Source organism: Doryrhamphus excisus, linkage group LG20, assembly GCF_037039965.1.
Source record: "Doryrhamphus excisus strain RoL-2023G ecotype Guam linkage group LG20, RoL_Dexc_Guam_v1.1, whole genome shotgun sequence".
NCBI classification, from domain to species: domain Eukaryota; kingdom Metazoa; phylum Chordata; class Actinopteri; order Syngnathiformes; family Syngnathidae; genus Doryrhamphus; species Doryrhamphus excisus.
Window position 1 is genome coordinate 154,968 of NC_136376.1, and position 18,871 is coordinate 173,838.

General features: G+C 45.7%; 3 protein-coding genes across 4 annotated transcripts; 1 reads left to right on the forward strand and 2 right to left on the reverse strand.

Moving 5' to 3' along the window:
* Window positions 1–132: 132 nt before the first annotated feature.
* On the forward strand, window positions 133–6,727 carry LOC131108119 (glutathione S-transferase omega-1-like). 2 transcript variants are annotated; one of them, XM_078799405.1, is made up of 7 exons: window positions 133–275; window positions 710–818; window positions 885–1,107; window positions 1,175–1,276; window positions 1,341–1,447; window positions 2,217–2,409; window positions 5,161–6,727. In XM_078799405.1, the coding sequence occupies exons 1-6, from the start codon at window positions 248–250 to the stop codon at window positions 2,365–2,367; spliced, it is 720 nt and encodes a 239-aa protein (XP_078655531.1). In that variant the 5' UTR covers window positions 133–247; the 3' UTR covers window positions 2,368–2,409; window positions 5,161–6,727. The 2 variants fall into 2 exon arrangements, with proteins under 2 accessions (XP_078655531.1, XP_057914897.2); XM_058058914.2 differs by lacking the exon at window positions 5,161–6,727 and having other exon boundaries at window positions 2,217–3,397.
* On the reverse strand, window positions 6,490–10,651 carry itprip (inositol 1,4,5-trisphosphate receptor interacting protein). Its single transcript, XM_058058978.2, has 2 exons — window positions 10,497–10,651; window positions 6,490–9,085 (listed from the first exon to the last, which is right to left on the reverse strand). The coding sequence occupies exon 2, from the start codon at window positions 9,035–9,037 to the stop codon at window positions 7,472–7,474; it is 1,566 nt and encodes a 521-aa protein (XP_057914961.2). The 5' UTR covers window positions 9,038–9,085; window positions 10,497–10,651; the 3' UTR covers window positions 6,490–7,471.
* A 644-nt stretch (window positions 10,652–11,295) lies between these two features.
* fas (Fas cell surface death receptor) lies at window positions 11,296–17,287 on the reverse strand. The gene is made up of 9 exons (XM_078787274.1): window positions 17,146–17,287; window positions 16,756–16,892; window positions 15,796–15,933; window positions 13,499–13,619; window positions 13,347–13,417; window positions 13,184–13,267; window positions 13,055–13,110; window positions 12,641–12,659; window positions 11,296–12,463 (listed from the first exon to the last, which is right to left on the reverse strand). Exons 1-9 carry the CDS (start codon window positions 17,250–17,252, stop codon window positions 12,189–12,191), a joined length of 1,008 nt encoding a protein of 335 aa, XP_078643400.1. The 5' UTR covers window positions 17,253–17,287; the 3' UTR covers window positions 11,296–12,188.
* Window positions 17,288–18,871: the final 1,584 nt, after the last annotated feature.

The following is an 18,871-nucleotide window of genomic DNA, read 5'->3' on the forward strand; positions in this document are numbered from 1 at the left end:
TTACGACTAAGTAAGAAGTAAGGCTAACCACGTCGAGATAACTTGTTGCCAAAAACACAACAAGCCGTGCGTTTCCTAGGAACCCTGGTCCCGCCCACTTCTTTCGTCATCGCTCGGTGGCTGATACTTTTGGCTTTTTCCCGGAAGTAGGCGCAAGATCTGAACAAAGAATAGGACTTTCCGGACGCTTTTCCCCTGCAAATCCATTGCCCTGAATACCGGTAACGGTGTGTAACAAAGTGTAACAATGACAAGTCAAAGGTGTTTGGCCAAAGGTAAGCAGTAAATATTTTTGAATAAGCGAAGTCTGTCATTTAGCGTCGATTAGCAGGGTCACTGGGCAGCCACGTCTTGTTTGAACTTGACTAGCTACTTGATTAGCTTGTGTTATTTCCGTTCAAAAGGCTTGTATAGAATATATCGAATAGGAGCAGGGAGTCCTGTTTACCTGCGAGCCTTTTCCCACCGCTCATCAAAAACATGAAACATGAACATGAGATGCGGACTCGGCTTGTTGAACGGGGACCATTGGCACCTCATCGTAGCTGTAAAAATAAGACCTCTTGAGGACAAAAGTGGCTCATTTTACATGTTGTGGTATTTTAGACGTGGCATTATACCGATTGAATAAAGGTGTGGCATTAGCTGACAAATATGTTGTGGTTGCACATCACCTTGCATGTTTGAACTAGAATGTATCTTTTTCCAGGGAGCTCTGCCCCCGGACCGGTACCAGAGGGCCACATCCGCCTGTACAGCATGAGGTTCTGCCCCTTTGCCCAGAGAACCCGACTGGTGCTGAACGCCAAAGGCATCAAGTAAGGACCCCTCCTGACCTGAACCTTTGTTTTTCGATTTCCACTCAAGCCTTTTTTGCACACCAGACACCAGATTGTCAACATCCACCTGAGGGACAAACCCGAATGGTTTCTGAAGAAAATCCCCCAAGGTCTCGTCCCCATCCTGGAGACCACAGCAGAGGAGCTGATATGGGAGTCTCCCATTGCCTGCGAATACCTGGATGATGCGTACCCCGGCAGGAAGCTGCTTCCGTCCACTCCGTTGGAAAAAGCCCAGCAGAAGATGCTGCTGGAGAAGTTCTCCAAGGTATTGGGTCTAAAGCTGAAGTTTTGTGTGCCCCGCCCACCCTGCCACTAAGGGATATTGTGTACAGATCCCTCCGTCCACCTACAAGATCGCTATGGGCAGACACAAGGGTGAAGATGTTTCCGGGCTACTTGATGAACTCAGAGAGAAGTTTGGCCAATTAAATGAGGTCCATGTCAATTCATGCTTTGCTTGCATCGATTTTGTCCTGACTGCTGATGTGTTTTCTACAGGATCTGGCAAAGAAGAAGAGCAAGTTCTTTGGTGGTGATTCTATCACCATGATCGATTATATGATGTGGCCGTGGTTTGAGAGGCTGGAGGTCTTCAAGCTGAAAGAGTGAGTAGTGTCTTGAACAGTATTTGGACCCTCCCGTGGTCATGTTTACTTTTGACAAATGATGATGATTTCGTTGTTAAAGGAAAGATGCCCTTTTTTAATATTGCCCATCATCCACACGCTGTTTCCTCTGAAGGTATAAAAAACAGGGATGTTCCCATTAGGGTTTTATGCTGCCGATGCCGATGCCGCTCCTGCAAAACACAGACATTACCCACGCTGCAGAAAACCTAATGCTACAATGCTAAAGCTGCTTACCATGGAGAGACGTCTTTTCTTGAGAAACTTGGGACTGTCCAGTGTCTACTTTGGGCTGGATTGGGGGTCCAACACATGGACGTAGGTTAAAAGCGGACATTTAAAAAAGATTCATCACCGTTTATCAACTCCTATAAAGTTGGCGGGACAAACCGGGAGTGTTTCTATGCACTCTGCAGTGTGACCAACCACAGGGGCGGGGGGCGTGTCTGGAGGCGGGCCGTGGGTGGAATACATTAAAACAGAGTTTTGCAGGAACCACGAAATCCAAAGAAAGATAGCTGAATAGGTGCAGACTCTGGAAGATCTAGAACGTTTCGTGTGCTGGTTATGGTGTGTAGCTGCTCTATAGGAGACCACAACTGGATACAAAGGGCCAACGTGAGCATCATAGGTCCTCTTAAAGGACTGAAATCAGGTGCTGGTATGTAAAGGACATGTTGGAATGCATCTGGTGGGACCTGTAGATCCCCCCAGGCCTGCTTATTGATGGGAAAATATGTTATTCCAGTTGCTTAGACGGTGCACCTGAGCTGAAGATGTGGGTGGAGCACATGTCAGAGGACCCGGTCGTCCAAGCCAGCGGGCACAGCGTGGACACCTACCAAGCCTACTACCAGACCTACCTGGAGGCCAAACCCGACTTTGACTATGGGCTGTAGATAACCCGAACCACCACGCAGCTTTTCTTTCTTTTTATACATGTAAGTTTTAGTAGTAAGTAAGTAAGTTTTATTTATATAGCACCTTTCTCAGACAGAAGTCACAAAGTGCTTCACAAAAGGCAAAACACAGGGTTAAAATACACATAAAAAATACAATAAAACAATGTACAATAAAAATAGACATAAAAACAGTATACAATAAAATAGACATAAATATATGATGATCATAGTACCCTAAATCTACTGAATGCCTGCAAAAACAAGTGAGTTTTAAGGTTACTCTTAAATGCATCGACAGAGTCAAGCGAACGTAGGGAGGGTGGAAGGTCATTCCAGAGCCTCGGCGCAACAACCTGAAAAGATAGGTCTCCTCGGGTCCTAAAATGACTACGAGGGACTATGAGTAAATTTTGATCTAACGATCTCAGCCTCCGAGAGGGGGTATAGGGACGCAACAAGTCTCGTATGTAGATAGGGGCCTGGCCGTGCAAGGCTCTAAAAGTGAGCACCAGGATTTTAAAATTCACACGGAATGAGACAGGGAGCCAATGGAGAGCTTTCAGAATCGGCCTGATGTGAGCCCTTCTGTTGCATCGAGTCAATAACCGTGCAGCAGAATTTTGAACCTGTTGCAGACGAAACAACTCTTTTTTGTTTAGACAATAAAACAAACTATTACAGCAGTCTAAACGAGAAGACACAAAGGCATGGATTATCATCTCGAGCTCACCTTTAGATACCATTGTTCGAAGTTTCGAGATTTTTCTTAGCTGAAAGAAACAATTCCGAGTGAGCTGCTTTGAGTGGTGCTGTAATGACATTTCCTTGTCAAAAATTACTCCAAGATTTCTGAGGCTTGACTTACAAGACAGGCTGTGAACACTCAAATACTGTTTGATCCCTGGAATAACTTCATCAGGGGCAATCACCAGCACCTCAGTTTTATCTGAATTAAGTTGAAGGGAATTAGCACCAAGCCATTGTTTTATTTGCATTAAACAATTCATTAAAGAGTTCAATTTTTGTATCTCCGAAGCCTTAAAAAAACAGTACAGCTGAATGTCGTCAGCAAACAGATGGTAGGAGACATCATCAAAATCCTGGATAATCTTTCCTAGAGGGAGAACATATAACAAAAACAAAATCGGACCCAAAACAGAGCCCTGAGGTACTCCAAACAACAGATCAGCAGAGTCAGATCGGATCTGGTTAACTGAGACACTAAAACTCCTGTCTGATAAATAAGAAGAGAACCATGCTAGGACAGAGCCTGACAGTCAGACTAAGTCATGTAGTCTTGTTTGCAAAATCTGATGATCGACAGTGTCAAAGGAGAGATCTAGCAGAACAAGGACCGTGCATTTTCCAGAATCTGCAGACATCATGATGCCACTAGACACTTTTAACAGGGCAGTTTCTGTTGAGTTAAGCCTCCGAAAACCAGACTGGAAAGTGTCAAAAATATCATATTTTTGCAAGAAATGTAGCAGCTGTTCGGAGACCACCTTCTCTAAGATTTTAGACATGAAAGGAAGCTTTGATATAGGTCTGTAAATTTTGGGATCGGCGACATCCAGATTTGATTTTTTAAGAAGTGGCTCCACAATAGCATGTTTAAAAGCACTGGGAAAAACACCAGTAGCGAGTGACAGATTGATCACTTTAGTAACCCAGGGGGCAATGACATCAAACACTTTCAAAAAGAGTTTAGAGGGCAGCACATCAGATGAACTGGAAGATGGCTTCATTTTTGTTACCAGAGCTGAAATCTCAACCTCAGTCACAGGTTTAAAAGAGGACCACTCATGGGGTGCAGGCTCCTGAACAACAGGGTTACACCCACAGAACACTGGAAGACTGTTCTTAATGTCCTGAATTTTGCTGAGAAACACTTTGAGAAAATCATTGCTATCAGCTTAGCAAAAAACAGGAATAACAGGAGCAGCAGGAGAGACAATAGAATTGATGGTGTCAAAGAGCACTTGAGGTTTCTTCTTATTTGAGATAATCAACTGCTTAAAGTAGTCAGATCTAGCAGTTTTTATCATTTCATTTAAAGATGACACAAGTTCCCGAAGGTGCAATCGGTGGACCTCAAGTTTAGTAGCCTTCCACAGACGCTCAGTTTTCCGACAAAGTCGCTTCAAATTCCGAATACAGTCATTTATCCAGGGACATACAGATTTTTGAGACACCAGATTGGATTTAACAGGTGCAACCAAATCTAAAATTGATTCACAGTGGTCATTAAAACAATTTATAAAATTATCAACATTGTCACATTCCAAGAACAGATGTGGATCAAACAGGACAGAGAAACTACCTGCAGTATTCTCAGAGATGATGCGTCTCTGCGACCTAACCACAGGAAGCACAGGCTCAAGTGTAGGGAGCAGATCAAACAAGACACAACTCTGATCGCTCAAATGGACATCTTCCACACAAAGGTTGGCAACATTAAGGCCAAGTGAAAACACTAAGTCGAGAACATGACCTTTTTGATGTGTAGCAACGGAGACATGTTGCTCAAAATTAAAAGTTTCAGTCATTGTTAATAGTTCCATTGCTTGGCTAGATGTGCTGTCATCAACATGCAAGTTAAAATCTCCCAGGATTAAAACATTTTCCAACTTAATTATTGAAGATAAAAAGTCACTAAAATCATTTAAAAAGACAGAGGCCGGACCAGGAGGACGATAAACCAGCACACAATAGAATGAGTTTGAGGAGCCAATTTTCAACATCTGAGACTCAAAGGATGAGTAGATTTGACTATCCATCACTTTACAGGTGAAGCTGTCTCTGAAAACCACAGCAACACCTCCTCCTCGACGGGAGGGGCGGGGCCTCCCAAGAACGGAGCAACCATCAGGACAGAGTTCATTTAAGTGAACGAACTCCCCTTCTCTTTGCCACGTCTCAGTTAAAAACATGAAGTCCATATTTTGTCTGGTAAAAAGATCGCTCAAGGCAAAAGACTTGTTTGCAATAGAACGTGCGTTCAATAGACCAAGCCGAATCAACGATGACGTCACAGTCGCCGTAGCCGGACACAGCGGGATTGGTCGGAGACACGAAAGGCGATCACGTGACCTCCAGCTGACTTGGGAACTCGCGTGCTGGATGTTCGGTGTAAACACAGGATAACGCGATGGCTGTATATCCCAGTGATCACAGTTCAAGTAGCGGACAGGCTGTGGTGTGGTTCTGCAATTCTACAATGCAAAATGAACAGGAGCTGTATAGCTCGATGCCAATGACATCAAATATGAAAGGAGAAAGCACAGCATTCAACATATGTTCATTCCAGCCAACGGTAAACAGTCAAGGCAAACATGCATGCTAAGCTCTAGGGCGCATTATAAGGCCTATGCTGCCATCTAGTGGTGGAAAGGATGAACAGCGGCATGACTTACTTGAACTCTTGAATGAAGGAGCGAGGATCCATTTTGGGTAGCAACTCTGAACTGCGTGATGAGGGGCGGAGCTTAACACGATTGCTGGGTGAAATGTAGTCAATGGGAATAATGAGAACCGGAAGTGTCCTTATATGGTCTCCAACGAATTCAGTCATCTTGAAGTGATGGCCTTTTTTACAACTCTCAAAAATAAACCTACATGAAAAAAACAACTCCTCTAAACTAGCTTAACTAATAGCAGTAACTTTCATTAGTTGTTTTTAAATGCTGTACATAGTACAAAAAGCACATACTGGGACGAAATACCTAATATGGTCATACTTAAAACAGTTACCCATGGTTCCCACCGACTAGCAGAACTCCTCGGCAGCCCTAAAGGCGACTGAGAAGAGCGCGCCATGATGGCAGGAAGTGACATCACAACAACGTCAAAGTTCAAACAAAATAACTGACGTCGCATATAGCGACAAATACATACATGAAATGAATTTTTGGTGACATTATATAAACTAAATTAACACATCGGTTACACTTGTATCAGCGGTCCCCCTCGGATTGTCTGAGGCTGTGGTGGTCTGCCCGGGACCCGTATTGGTACTGTATCAGTGAGGCTGTGGTGGTCTGCCCGGGACCCCTATTGGTACTGTATCAATGAGGCTGCTGCTGTGTCATAGGGATGACAATTGAATGATGACAAATAACCATTTATTAATGAGTGAATTATTTATGAGCTTATTTATATAACATTTTTAACAACCAGCAGCACATGAAGCCAAACATTGCAAAGTTGCCAATAGTAGTCCATTAGTACAACATTTTCTGCTATTTGACACAAACCAAAGAAATTATTCAATAGTTAAAAATAACACAAGGAAGAAAATAATGTCAAGATTGTTGTAGAAATAATCCAAACAGAGAGCCCAGGGTTATGACAGTACGTGTACCCAACGTGCAGCATTATGAGATCTACTCTGACAAAAAGGACAGGTGATGTATTTCATTTAATTGTATTTTATTTACAAAGTACATCTCCACTGCTCCACATGAAATCCAGGCGTCATGTTGGAATACAACCCTCCTAAAACCTGTAAGAGGTGAAGCATGGTGAACCCGGGTGAACTATGGTGAACCCGGGTGAACTATGGTGAGCCAGGGTGAGGCATGGTGAACCAGGGTGAGGCATGGTGAACCAGGGCGAGGCATGGTGAACCCGGGTGAACTATGGTGAGCCAGGGTGAGGCATGGTGAACCAGGGTGAGGCATGGTGAACCAGGGTGAGGCATGGTGAACCAGGGTGAGGCATGGTGAACCAGGGTGAGGCATGGTGAACCAGGGTGAGGCATGGTGAACCAGGGTGAGGCATGGTGAACCAGGGTGAGGCATGGTGAACCAGGGTGAGGCATGGTGAACCAGGGTGAGGCATGGTGAACCAGGGTGAGGCATGGTGAACCAGGGTGAGGCATGGTGAACCAGGGTGAAGCATGGTGAACCAGGGTGAAGCATGGTGAACCAGGGTGAAGCATGGTAGAAAAGTGGAATGACTTTGAAAGAGGGGCCGGCGCAGGTAAGCTTGGCAGGTGACAAAGATAGACATCAGTCGACAGACATTTTACACGCTAAGGTTTAGGTGGAACACACGTAGGTCAGAAGAACAGAAGATGCTAGTTCCACAGGCTGTATTCTTAGTCATGAAAGGCTCCATCAAACAAGAGTGGCGTGTACTCTTGTAACAGCATGGCCGCGTTCCTCATCATCTCCTGGAGGTGGCGCACTGTTGCCGCGTAACGATCCCTCCTCAACACCAAACTCCGGAACAGATTGACAGGATCCGCTTTGCGGATCACCTGCGGAAGATGGACTTCTTGTGGTACTCTTCTGTTCCCTATCAGGACGTGATGAAGTCTCTTCTCCCGGAGGCTGCGGTGCATGAAATCGAGCACGTCCCGAAGTCTGCATTCGGTTGTGTCAGCAGCCCACGTTGACGTTTTGTTGAGCAGCAGTAGGTGCAAAAGAACGGTCTTCCAGTGGTAGTCGGTCAAAGCGTTGTCCCCAGTGAGCGCCGTCTGCTTCCTGTGCAGGAAGACGACCACCTGAAGGCAGTGTAGATGGCAGGAGCCTTGTGGGAGGTGTTTGGTCATGTGTTTCAGGAGGTTCCTCTCGTAGATGGCCAGCGAAAGAGGCCAGAAGGGGTCTTGAGGTCCGTGGCAGTCCGATGGGAAGTGAGAAACCAAATAGGCATCGGTGTCCACCAGCTGGACCGCAGGTATGATGTTCACCATGATGGTTTTCCCCGAAGGGAATCGGACCTTTAGGGCGCCCGCCGCATCCAGGCTGCGAAACGTGACTTCAAAGTCATATTTGTGGGAGATGCGCCCCCACGCTTTAGTGAGGGACACCTGAAACCACTTCATGACTTGATCTTTGGCCAGGAGGGACGTTCTTCTGGAGCCCAGCAGCTCATCCAGGCTGGGTTCATGTTTAGCATGCAGCAGACACAGCATGTCTTCTCCCAGGTTAGCGGAACCACACAGGCACCCTCCCTCCTGGTCCCCGAACAAGCCCACCTGGATGGTGCCACATGCTTGCTTGTCAGGGGGGGTGTCTCTGGACGGCTCGCACCACAAGCTGACCTGAAAGGAAAGCGGATCCGGAGGCGAGAACGGCACAATGAGGTCGCACGCCGGTGGCTTGCACACCTGCCAGCACTCGAACATGCTTCCGATCCCGACAAAGTCCTCCACCTCCATGTCCGCCTCTCGGTCACAGACGCTCCTCAGCGACTCCAGGAGGTCGTCAGCAAAGCCCTCGGCAAACTCCCTCACCCTCCCATTGTCCCGGGCGGCGCTGTACGTGATCTGGTCACAGAAGCTGCTGAGGGTGTCCTTATCTAGAAGCATTGTGCTGGCGTCCACGGATCCACTCTCAGGAAGCTCGTCATCCACTCCCCTCGCGTCCGAGTCTCCCACATCCACCCTGCACATCTCAATGGTAAACAAGACCAGAAAGGACACGGCGCTCCATATGTACCAGCCGTAACCTTCCTCACGGACGCCTTCCTCCAAGCGGGACAGCTCCTCCTCCAGCTTGGCCCGCTCGCGTTCCAGCCTCTCCTGGTGCTCCCGCATGCGCACCATCAGCTGCTGGTCCTCCTCCGCCACGGAGGTGGCGTTCTCTTGGGGAAAGAGCAAGGGATGGTTCAAGATGGCGGCGGTGATGACCATGCACACCCGTGTGATGGTTGCCTGCATCTTCGGCTCGTGTCTACCAGCCGCCGTTTTGCAGCTGCGGTTCACTTCCTGAAACAAACACCAAGAAAAAAGGCTTGACTGGATGAGAGTCCAGAATTCACGCAGAAACATGGCGCCCTTCTGAGGCCGGCTGTTTTGCTTGCTTGTACAGACCCAAGACCTGGCTGCTGGTCTTGATCGGGAACCCTTTCTCTAGGTGGTGCTGGTCTTGTGTCTATGTGTGAACAATGGGTTTTACTTTTACGCCAAATTATATGCTGAGCTTTTTTTAACAGCCCCAAACCACAGTTTGGACTTGTTTTTTCCCTTCCCTCTCCGAGTGATGGTAAGTCATGGTAACGTTGATCACGGTAAGTCATTGTAGCGTTCACCGTGGTAAGTCATGGTAACGTTCACCGTGGTAAGTCATGGTAACGTTGATCACGGTAAGTCATGGTAACGTTCACCGTGGTAAGTCATGGTAACGTTGATCACGGTAAGTCATTGTAGCGTTCACCGTGGTAAGTCATGGTAACGTTCACCGTGGTAAGTCATGGTAACGTTGATCACGGTAAGTCATGGTAACGTTCACCGTGGTAAGTCATGGTAACGTTCACCGTGGTAAGTCATGGTAACGTTGATCACGGTAAGTCATGGTAACGTTGATCACGGTAAGTCATGGTAACGTTCACCGTGGTAAGTCATGGTAACGTTCACCGTGGTAAGTCATGGTAACGTTCACCGTGGTAAGTCATGGTAACGTTCACCGTGGTAAGTCATGGTAACGTTGATCACGGTAAATCATGGTAACGTTCACCGTGGTAAGTCATGGTAACGTTCACCGTGGTAAGTCATGGTAACGTTCACCGTGGTAAGTCATGGTAACGTTCACCGTGGTAAGTCATGGTAACGTTCACCGTGGTAAGTCATGGTAACGTTGATCACGGTAAGTCATGGTAACGTTCACCGTGGTAAGTCATGGTAACGTTGATCACGGTAAGTCATGGTAACGTTCACCGTGGTAAGTCATGGTAACGTTCACCGTGGTAAGTCATGGTAACGTTCACCGTGGTAAGTCATGGTAAATGTTAAAGAAACCTATAAAGTATGCTGACATTTTGTGACGTTTTTCCTTTCTCGACATTTAAGTATAATCATGCTACCGCAAGTGAGCTCAGGCTTTATTGGGAAGGGAAACATCTCCTCAAGCAAAGTGACGTTGCCAAGCGACTCCTCCTCTGTTGTCATGGCAACAAAATAGTGCCCGTGTCTACACATGAATCCTATTGGCGTGCCCGATGCAGCGACTACAACCAAATCATGATGTGGGAGTTTATTGTTTTTTTGGCGAGAAGAGAATTTCAAACGTGCCACAAAGTGTCAACAAGTTTAGCTAGCAGCTCGCGTGTCGTCGAAGTTTAACCAAGTTTAGCGGAACAAGTTTGAAGGAACTGAAAATGTAAATGAGAAACAAACTTACCTTTAACACGATCTCTGCTCCGTATCGTGATATAAAAGGTCATGTCGCCGTCTCTGTTGGCAGTTTATTAGCCTCACGGAGCTTCCAAGTTGCAGCTTTTCTCTGACATTTCCTGTTCTCGAGAGCTCCACCCAACAACGGAAGCTGCGCCCAAAGACCACGCCCACAATAGTTCCAGCTAGACACGCCCACTGTTATTTGGTACCACGCCCACAATAGTTCCATCATAATATATATATATATATATATATATATATATATATATATATATATATATATATATATATATATATATATATATATATATATATATATATATATATATATATATATATATATATATATATATATATATATATATATATATATATATATATATATATATATATATATATATATATATATATATATATATATATATATATATATATATATATATATATATAATAACGATTTAGTTGATAGTAAAGCATATTGTTGACCAACTGACAATTGAATCAAACAAAGTAAAAAAAAATACTTTTGCGAGACAATGCATCATTTAGTCAGTCATTTTGCGGGTGTCTTTTTTTTAGCATTCTTCTCTTTTAAGCATTTTTTAAAATGGACGTCTGGTGTATTTTCACATTTGTTAGGTAGATGACTTCATCTTCAATTTCATATGGGATTCATATTGAGTGTTGGACCAGGGTTACAGGCATTGCCTTAGACAGCTTTGCAGTGGACTGGCATGACCTTTGAACCAGGAAGGGGGTCGGGGTGAAATGCCTCTGTGCTGGAATGTTGAAATCAAGTCGGAAGCAACAGCTGACGTTTCCTTCTCTGCTGAAGTCAGGCGGTCCTTACTACGGATCAGAGCTGAAGAACACATCCAGTCAACCACTGCCGTGACATGACAGCTCATCATCTCAGCTACACCGGCACCAAGTCCACAATCAATCCCCAGGCTAGGAACAGGCCCAGAGTTCTACCCGATCCGTGATATTGACTGTATGTCAATAGCATTACATTGTTGTTATGCTCTTCTGCTGTACGGAGCAAGTGTATATTGATTGATCAGCGATTGATTAGTTAGGTCAGAGTGCATGTAGTACACTGGGCTTGTGTTAGCATGTCAGCTATGTCATGTCTAGGCACGGTGGTGACCCCAGCGTGAGGCACAGGTCTTTTATTTGGCTAAAAGAGGACACTAGCAGGTACAGGTCCACAAAACAGCAGAGCAAAAATACACAAGTCCAACAAAAAGCAAAAGCTCCTCATAGCAACCGGCTGAAAGTCCAAACGTGAGCGATAACTGATCACCGATCAGCTACAGCTGCATGCAGCGTCACAGGAAACAGGAAACAAGACATACGCAACAAAAGCAGCCAAGACGAAATGATGGTGAAATAGAAAGCCGTCACATGGATGGCGACATAAACATTAGCTTGAGGAACACAACACGCTGGAAGAAAGGTTGGACTTGCTGAAGACATGTTCGTGTTCGTGTTCAGTATGAATAGAGTAAAAGTACCACAGGGTAGCCATGTTGCTTTTTCATCCCTGGATGGCGGCTCCTCCCATCACTGCCAGGCACTGGATTGCTCAGCCGCTAACAGCTTGAGACGGCCATGATGTGTTCCTGCAGTCGTCATCTAGTCATGGTCACAAGGCTGGTGGAAAGTTGGACTTTGGCAGAAAAGGCCGGCCAATTCAAACCTTGGACAAAATAGCCTGCACTTTCTGTGCTTTGTCTCTCTGCTTGGTGCCACGCAGGCTGTGGAGCAAGTCTGTCATGGCGTCCTTGCCCCGCTGCTCCGTCCACCTCATCAGCAACTGCAGCGTCCGCTCCTGACAGTCGCCCGGGTGGTTGTGCATGCAGGCCTCGATGAACACCGGGTTCATGCCGCTCCTCATCGCCACGCCGGACATGGTCTTCCATCCCAGCACGTCGGCAATATCAGGCAGGTGACGCCAAGTATCCGTAGCTGGGGAAGAACGTGAGGTCAGAGTGGCCAGCTACTGTAGACCCCCTCCAAGTACGACCCTGCTCAGCGGCACAATGTCACAACGGGAGGCCAGCATACCACGCTGCTCTCCTGCGACTTGCTAGTACCGCTGTAAAGTACAGCATACATGGTCCTATGAAATATAACGGTACTTACTGTTCAACAACAGCAAGTCCTGTAGAAAACAAAAAGGTAGAACAGAATGACCGTCATATTAGACAATAGAATGTCAATCACAGCACACATAGCAGTTAGCATGCCCCAACCGTCCCTAACCCTTCTCCATATTAAGCATCAACCGTGTCGGATACACTTCTACAGACGTGCACGTGATCATGGAACGTCCCAGGGCTCGGCCTTAAAAGGAAAGTAGACTTTATTTTGGAATGTTGCCCATCATCCACAATCCTTATGCCTGAACACCTTCTCTTTTCTGGGTCTTCTAAAGTTATAAAAAGAGGCGGCTATGTCATGGGACACACCGATGAGCCTTGTAAAAAAGCGCCAACAAGGCTCCATGTCCATCATGTGGGCTGCAAATGAAGCAAAGTTCCTTATGAAGGTACGTACCATCTCAAGCGTCTTGCTGCTGTTTGGAGCACTGGAGGTCTGCTGGTTACTCAGTCCTGATCATCCACAACACAAAGTTTGCTACTTTGATGCCAATCCAACAAAAAGCAGTGGCGACATCAAACTCACGTTTCTTCTTTCTCCAGCAGCATAGAACCACAGCAGTTAGCAGCACGGCTCCACAGGCCAGGCCTGCCCAGACATGACTTCTCGCTAAAACCACAACATCAACCATCAACAGATGCTGCTTGATGGCAGAGAGACCAGGTTATAATGAGACGCGGACGCATACCTTCTACCGGGTCACGGCACACCGTGTTGTTGGTGGCTGTGCAGGAAACTCTGAGCCCTTGTGGACCACACCTGCTCCCCAAAATGACGACAACGATCAACAAATACAAACACAAATATGGATCAATATTAATGATGAGGAGCAAATCTTACTCTTCACAGCGGCTACAGAGTTTGCAGCCTTCATCGCTGGCGCTAATGCAATAGTGATGCGCTTTACACCGGCACTTGGTGTCGCTGGCTCTGCTGCAGGCCGTGTCCACCTCCAGGTTAGCTAGGTTGGAAACAACATTAGAACCACCATCTCATACCACCTTACTCTCTACTAGCCTTGGTATTCCTGGTTAGCTAGGTTGGAAACAACATTAGAACCACCATCTCATACCACCTTACTCTCTACTAGCCTTGGTATTCCTGGTTAGCTAGGTTGGAAACAACATTAGAACTACCATCTCACCTTACTCTCTACTAGCCTTGGTATTCCTGGTTAGCTAGGTTGGAAACATTAGTACCACCATCTCACCTTACTCTCTACTAGCCTTGGTATTCCTGGTTAGCTAGGTTGGAAACAACATTAGAACCACCATCTCATACCACCTTACTCTCTACTAGCCTTGGTATTCCTGGTTAGCTAGGTTGGAAACAACATTAGAACCACCATCTCATACCACCTTACTCTCTACTAGCCTTGGTATTCCTGGTTAGCTAGGTTGGAAACAACATTAGAACCACCATTTCATACCACCTTACTCTCTACTAGCCTTGGTATTCCTGGTTAGCTAGGTTGGAAACAACATTAGAACCACCATTTCATACCACCTTACTCTCTACTAGCCTTGGTATTCCTGGTTAGCTAGGTTGGAAACAACATTAGAACCACCATCTCATACCACCTTACTCTCTACTAGCCTTGGTATTCCTGGTTAGCTAGGTTGGAAACAACATTAGAACCGCCATCTCATACCACCTCACTCTCTACTAGCCTTGGTATTCCTGGTTAGCTAGGTTGGAAACAACATTAGAACCACCATCTCATACCACCTTACTCTCTACTAGCCTTGGTATTCCTGGTTAGCTAGGTTGGAAACAACATTAGAACTACCATCTCACCTTACTCTCTACTAGCCTTGGTATTCCTGGTTAGCTAGGTTGGAAACAACATTAGAACCACCATCTCATACCACCTTACTCTCTACTAGCCTTGGTATTCCTGGTTAGCTAGGTTGGAAACAACATTAGAACCACCATCTCATACCACCTTACTCTCTACTAGCCTTGGTATTCCTGGTTAGCTAGGTTGGAAACAACATTAGAACCACCATCTCATACCACCTTACTCTCTACTAGCCTTGGTATTCCTGGTTAGCTAGGTTGGAAACAACATTAGAACCACCATCTCATACCACCTTACTCTCTACTAGCCTTGGTATTCCTGGTTAGCTAGGTTGGAAACAACATTAGAACCACCATCTCATACCACCTTACTCTCTACTAGCCTTGGTATTCCTGGTTAGCTAGGTTGGAAACAACATTAGAACCGCCATCTCATACCACCTCACTCTCTACTAGCCTTGGTATTCCTGGTTAGCTAGGTTGGAAACAACATTAGAACTACCATCTCACCTTACTCTCTACTAGCCTTGGTATTCCTGGTTAGCTAGGTTGGAAACATTAGTACCACCATCTCACCTTACTCTCTACTAGCCTTGGTATTCCTGGTTAGCTAGGTTGGAAACATTAGTACCACCATCTCACCTTACTCTCTACTAGCCTTGGTATTCCTGGTTAGCTAGGTTGGAAACAACATTAGAACCGCCATCTCATACCACCTCACTCTCTACTAGCCTTGGTATTCCTGGTTAGCTAGGTTGGAAACAACATTAGAACCACCATCTCATACCACCTTACTCTCTACTAGCCTTGGTATTCCTGGTTAGCTAGGTTGGAAACAACATTAGAACCACCATTTCATACCACCTTACTCTCTACTAGCCTTGGTATTCCTGGTTAGCTAGGTTGGAAACAACATTAGAACCACCATCTCATACCACCTTACTCTCTACTAGCCTTGGTATTCCTGGTTAGCTAGGTTGGAAACAACATTAGAACCGCCATCTCATACCACCTCACTCTCTACTAGCCTTGGTATTCCTGGTTAGCTAGGTTGGAAACATTAGTACCACCATCTCACCTTACTCTCTACTAGCCTTGGTATTCCTGGTTAGCTAGGTTGGAAACATTAGTACCACCATCTCACCTTACTCTCTACTAGCCTTGGTATTCCTGGTTAGCTAGGTTGGAAACATTAGTACCACCATCTCACCTTACTCTCTACTAGCCTTGGTATTCCTGGTTAGCTAGTTGCAGTAGGTAGTGTGTAGTTGTGGTGGTACCGATGATATGACTATTTCTGTACAATATTTCCAAATGATGGAAGTCAGTGAAGGTACCATTGGGGTGCGAGCACGATGTGCAGCGTTTGCAGGTGCGCTGCTGGTTGGGGCTGCTTCTGTACGTGTTTGGCTCACACGGCTCACACGATCCATCGTGCGGACTGGCAGACGTGCAGTGCTTCTGGAGATGCTGTCCTGCACCATTGGATTGGACCAGCAAGTATGACAACAATAACCAACACAACATGTTCACCAAGAAACCAATCAGTCAGGGGGTACGTAGCACAGCGGTTAGCACAGCGGTTAGCACAGCGGTTAGCACAGCGGTTAGCACAGCGGTTAGCACAGCGGTTAGCACATTTGCCTCACAGTCATTCCCAATTTGTTGGATGGAGTGTGGCTTTATCCTAAAACCACTCAAAGTGAGTCGAGGGCGTGAATGCTGGCTGGTCTGTGATTGGCTGGTTTGGCAGCTGGGATAGGCTCCAGCCCGACCCTATTGCGTAGAACAGGGGTCGGCAACCTTTACTATCAAAAGAGCCATGTTACCCCCATGCTAACTCGAGAAAAATAGACATCATTTCACAACAATATCCTATCAACTTCCAACTAAAGTTGGAATCCGTGTTAGAAATGCGAGCCGGGGAAGCAGAGAAGACAAAAGTATGAAAAACTGGAACGCTCCCGTTTGGAGATATATATATATATATATATACATACATATATATATATATATAGATAGATAGATATAACATAACATATATATTTATTCATGGTTGGTTTACCAGTTGGGGAGGCCCATTACATCCAATCACCAGCTTCCCCTCCATTCCTCAGCCAGGATTCATTCAGGGTCTCACAGAAAGTGGGAATTTAGAAAAGCCGTTACAAAGACGCACATTTTCCCCATCAGGGTGTTCAAGAAATACTTGAGCATTGCGAAGGGGGGCCACGACAAAGAGATTGAAGAGCCACATGGCTCTAGAGCTGCAGGTTGCTGACCCCGGAGATGCTCACCAGCAGCACACAGACAGCACGTGCTTGCGCCATGTTGGTAGGCTCCATCGGCACATCCGTCTTGTCCCGGCACCGGTGACCTTTCACCTTCAAGCCCCGCCTCTCGAAGTTTCCTTTGGACTGCAGCATGTCGGGCGCTGAGCGGAAATCGAAAGTGAAAGTCTCTTCAAACATTCACGGAAATGTTTTACCCAACAAAGTGCAACAGTCTGTCCTTTATTCTACACCTTAACTTGTCACACATCGAAGCAAAAATAGCTTTAGCTAGCCACCTAACTTTGCGAATACACACACGCAGACCACTTCCCTAAGCCTAGTTTTACCGTGGAGTGATTAAAAAATAAGTACGTCCCTAAATTCATACTTGTGGTCTATTCAAGTTTTACTTACAGCGACAAGCGGAAGCCAAACAAGATAAGGACGACGAAAAACTTGGAAAAAACAGACGCAAGGCAAGTCTTCATGTTAGTGACGTTGAGACGCCTTGTAATACGCATGCGCACAAGCCTTTCCTACAAATAGTTAGCTTTTGAGTCATCGATGAACGTTTTTGTGTACTTTTATTCAAAGGACATTTTGTACAGTAAAGTGTATTTCAAGACCAAAAGTCAGCCGATTGGCCAATACTGTATTATTCAATCTTTGCTCATCTACTTTATGGCTAAATATGAATCCGTGCTGTTCTCCGATACTGCCGCTAGAGGGAACCAGAATGCTTTGTTAGTTACTGCTTGAATGAGTATCAACAATGAAAAGACCAAGATTTCTATAAATTATCAATTATATGATATATAAACGCTCCCAATGTTAAAAAGACTGTTTTTAAATAAATAAGCTATAAATAAAATAAATTTAAACCCAAAAGAAAAAATAAAAATGCATAAACATTTTAATAAATAAAAATCATATATATGGAAACGTTTTTACACTTATCGTTTTTAAATTTGAATCTTAATATATATATATATATATATATATAATTCTTTGAATTTATTTCTGTTTTGGTCTTAATTTGCTGTTATATATATATATATATATATATATATATATATATATTGGGCTAACTTAACGCGCACGCGCACAGAGCTGGAATCAGTCGAAGGAAGAAAAGGGAGAACGTCAGCGTTGAGGAGGAAACGTCTGCCTACACATGGAGACGCGAGCATTCGTCACGCAGCCATAAAAGTCCACACCTCCTTCTCGTCTAGCAAAGTCACGCGAGATTTAAAGCAGATGCGACGAGAGAGGAATGAAGCCGCTCTGGTTGGGATTGAAATCATCCAGAGTCCACCGTAGAAGAAGGAGCACAGAGGGAGGTGCGGGAGGGTGCCCTCGGTCCGAATTCAGGGTCCGCCTCGCTGTGACGTCATGCTCCCGGCTGCTCGCTCCGGCCTCTAGATGAGCTCTCGTTTATGAGCGTCGTGGAAGCCCACCCCCCATGGCGCCCCCCCCCCCCACAAAGACACAGCCGGCTGCTGCTCCATCTGACCTACTTCCTTTCTCCAGACCAGCCTAACGTTTGCATTCTGCCTCGTCACCGACAGGTGGCCCAGGAGGAGATCTACCAGGCAGAGGCGATCTTACCAGACAGAGGAGATCTTACCAGGCACAGGAGATCTTGCCAGGCAGAGGAGATCTTACCAGGCAGAGGAGATCTTACCAGGCAGAGGAGATCTTACCAGGCAGAGAAGATCTTACCAAGCAGAGGAGATCTTACCAGGCAGAGGAGATCTTACCAGGCAGAGAAGATCTTACCAGGCAGAGGAGCTCTACCAGGCAGGCAGGATCCCAGCCCAGCCAACAACTGCTGCTGTTTGCTCCACAAAGTCAGTGATCAAAGATCCTCAGTGACAGGATCAGCAGTCCAAGATTCTTCCTGATTATTTAGAAGGACATCCTGCACATCAACTACTCAGGCGTGGTAGTACCTGTACTCGGCTGTTGCCAGGTTGCATCCATGATGGCAACCGATGGCCGTTATCTTTTTTTCCCACACACACCACTTACTGCTTCTGCTAACAATACTATGACCACTACTAGAACTGCTAGTACTGTGGTAGTGTTAGTATTGGTAGTAAGAACTAGCGTGTTTTGTAAAGAGGAGAATGTCCAGGCT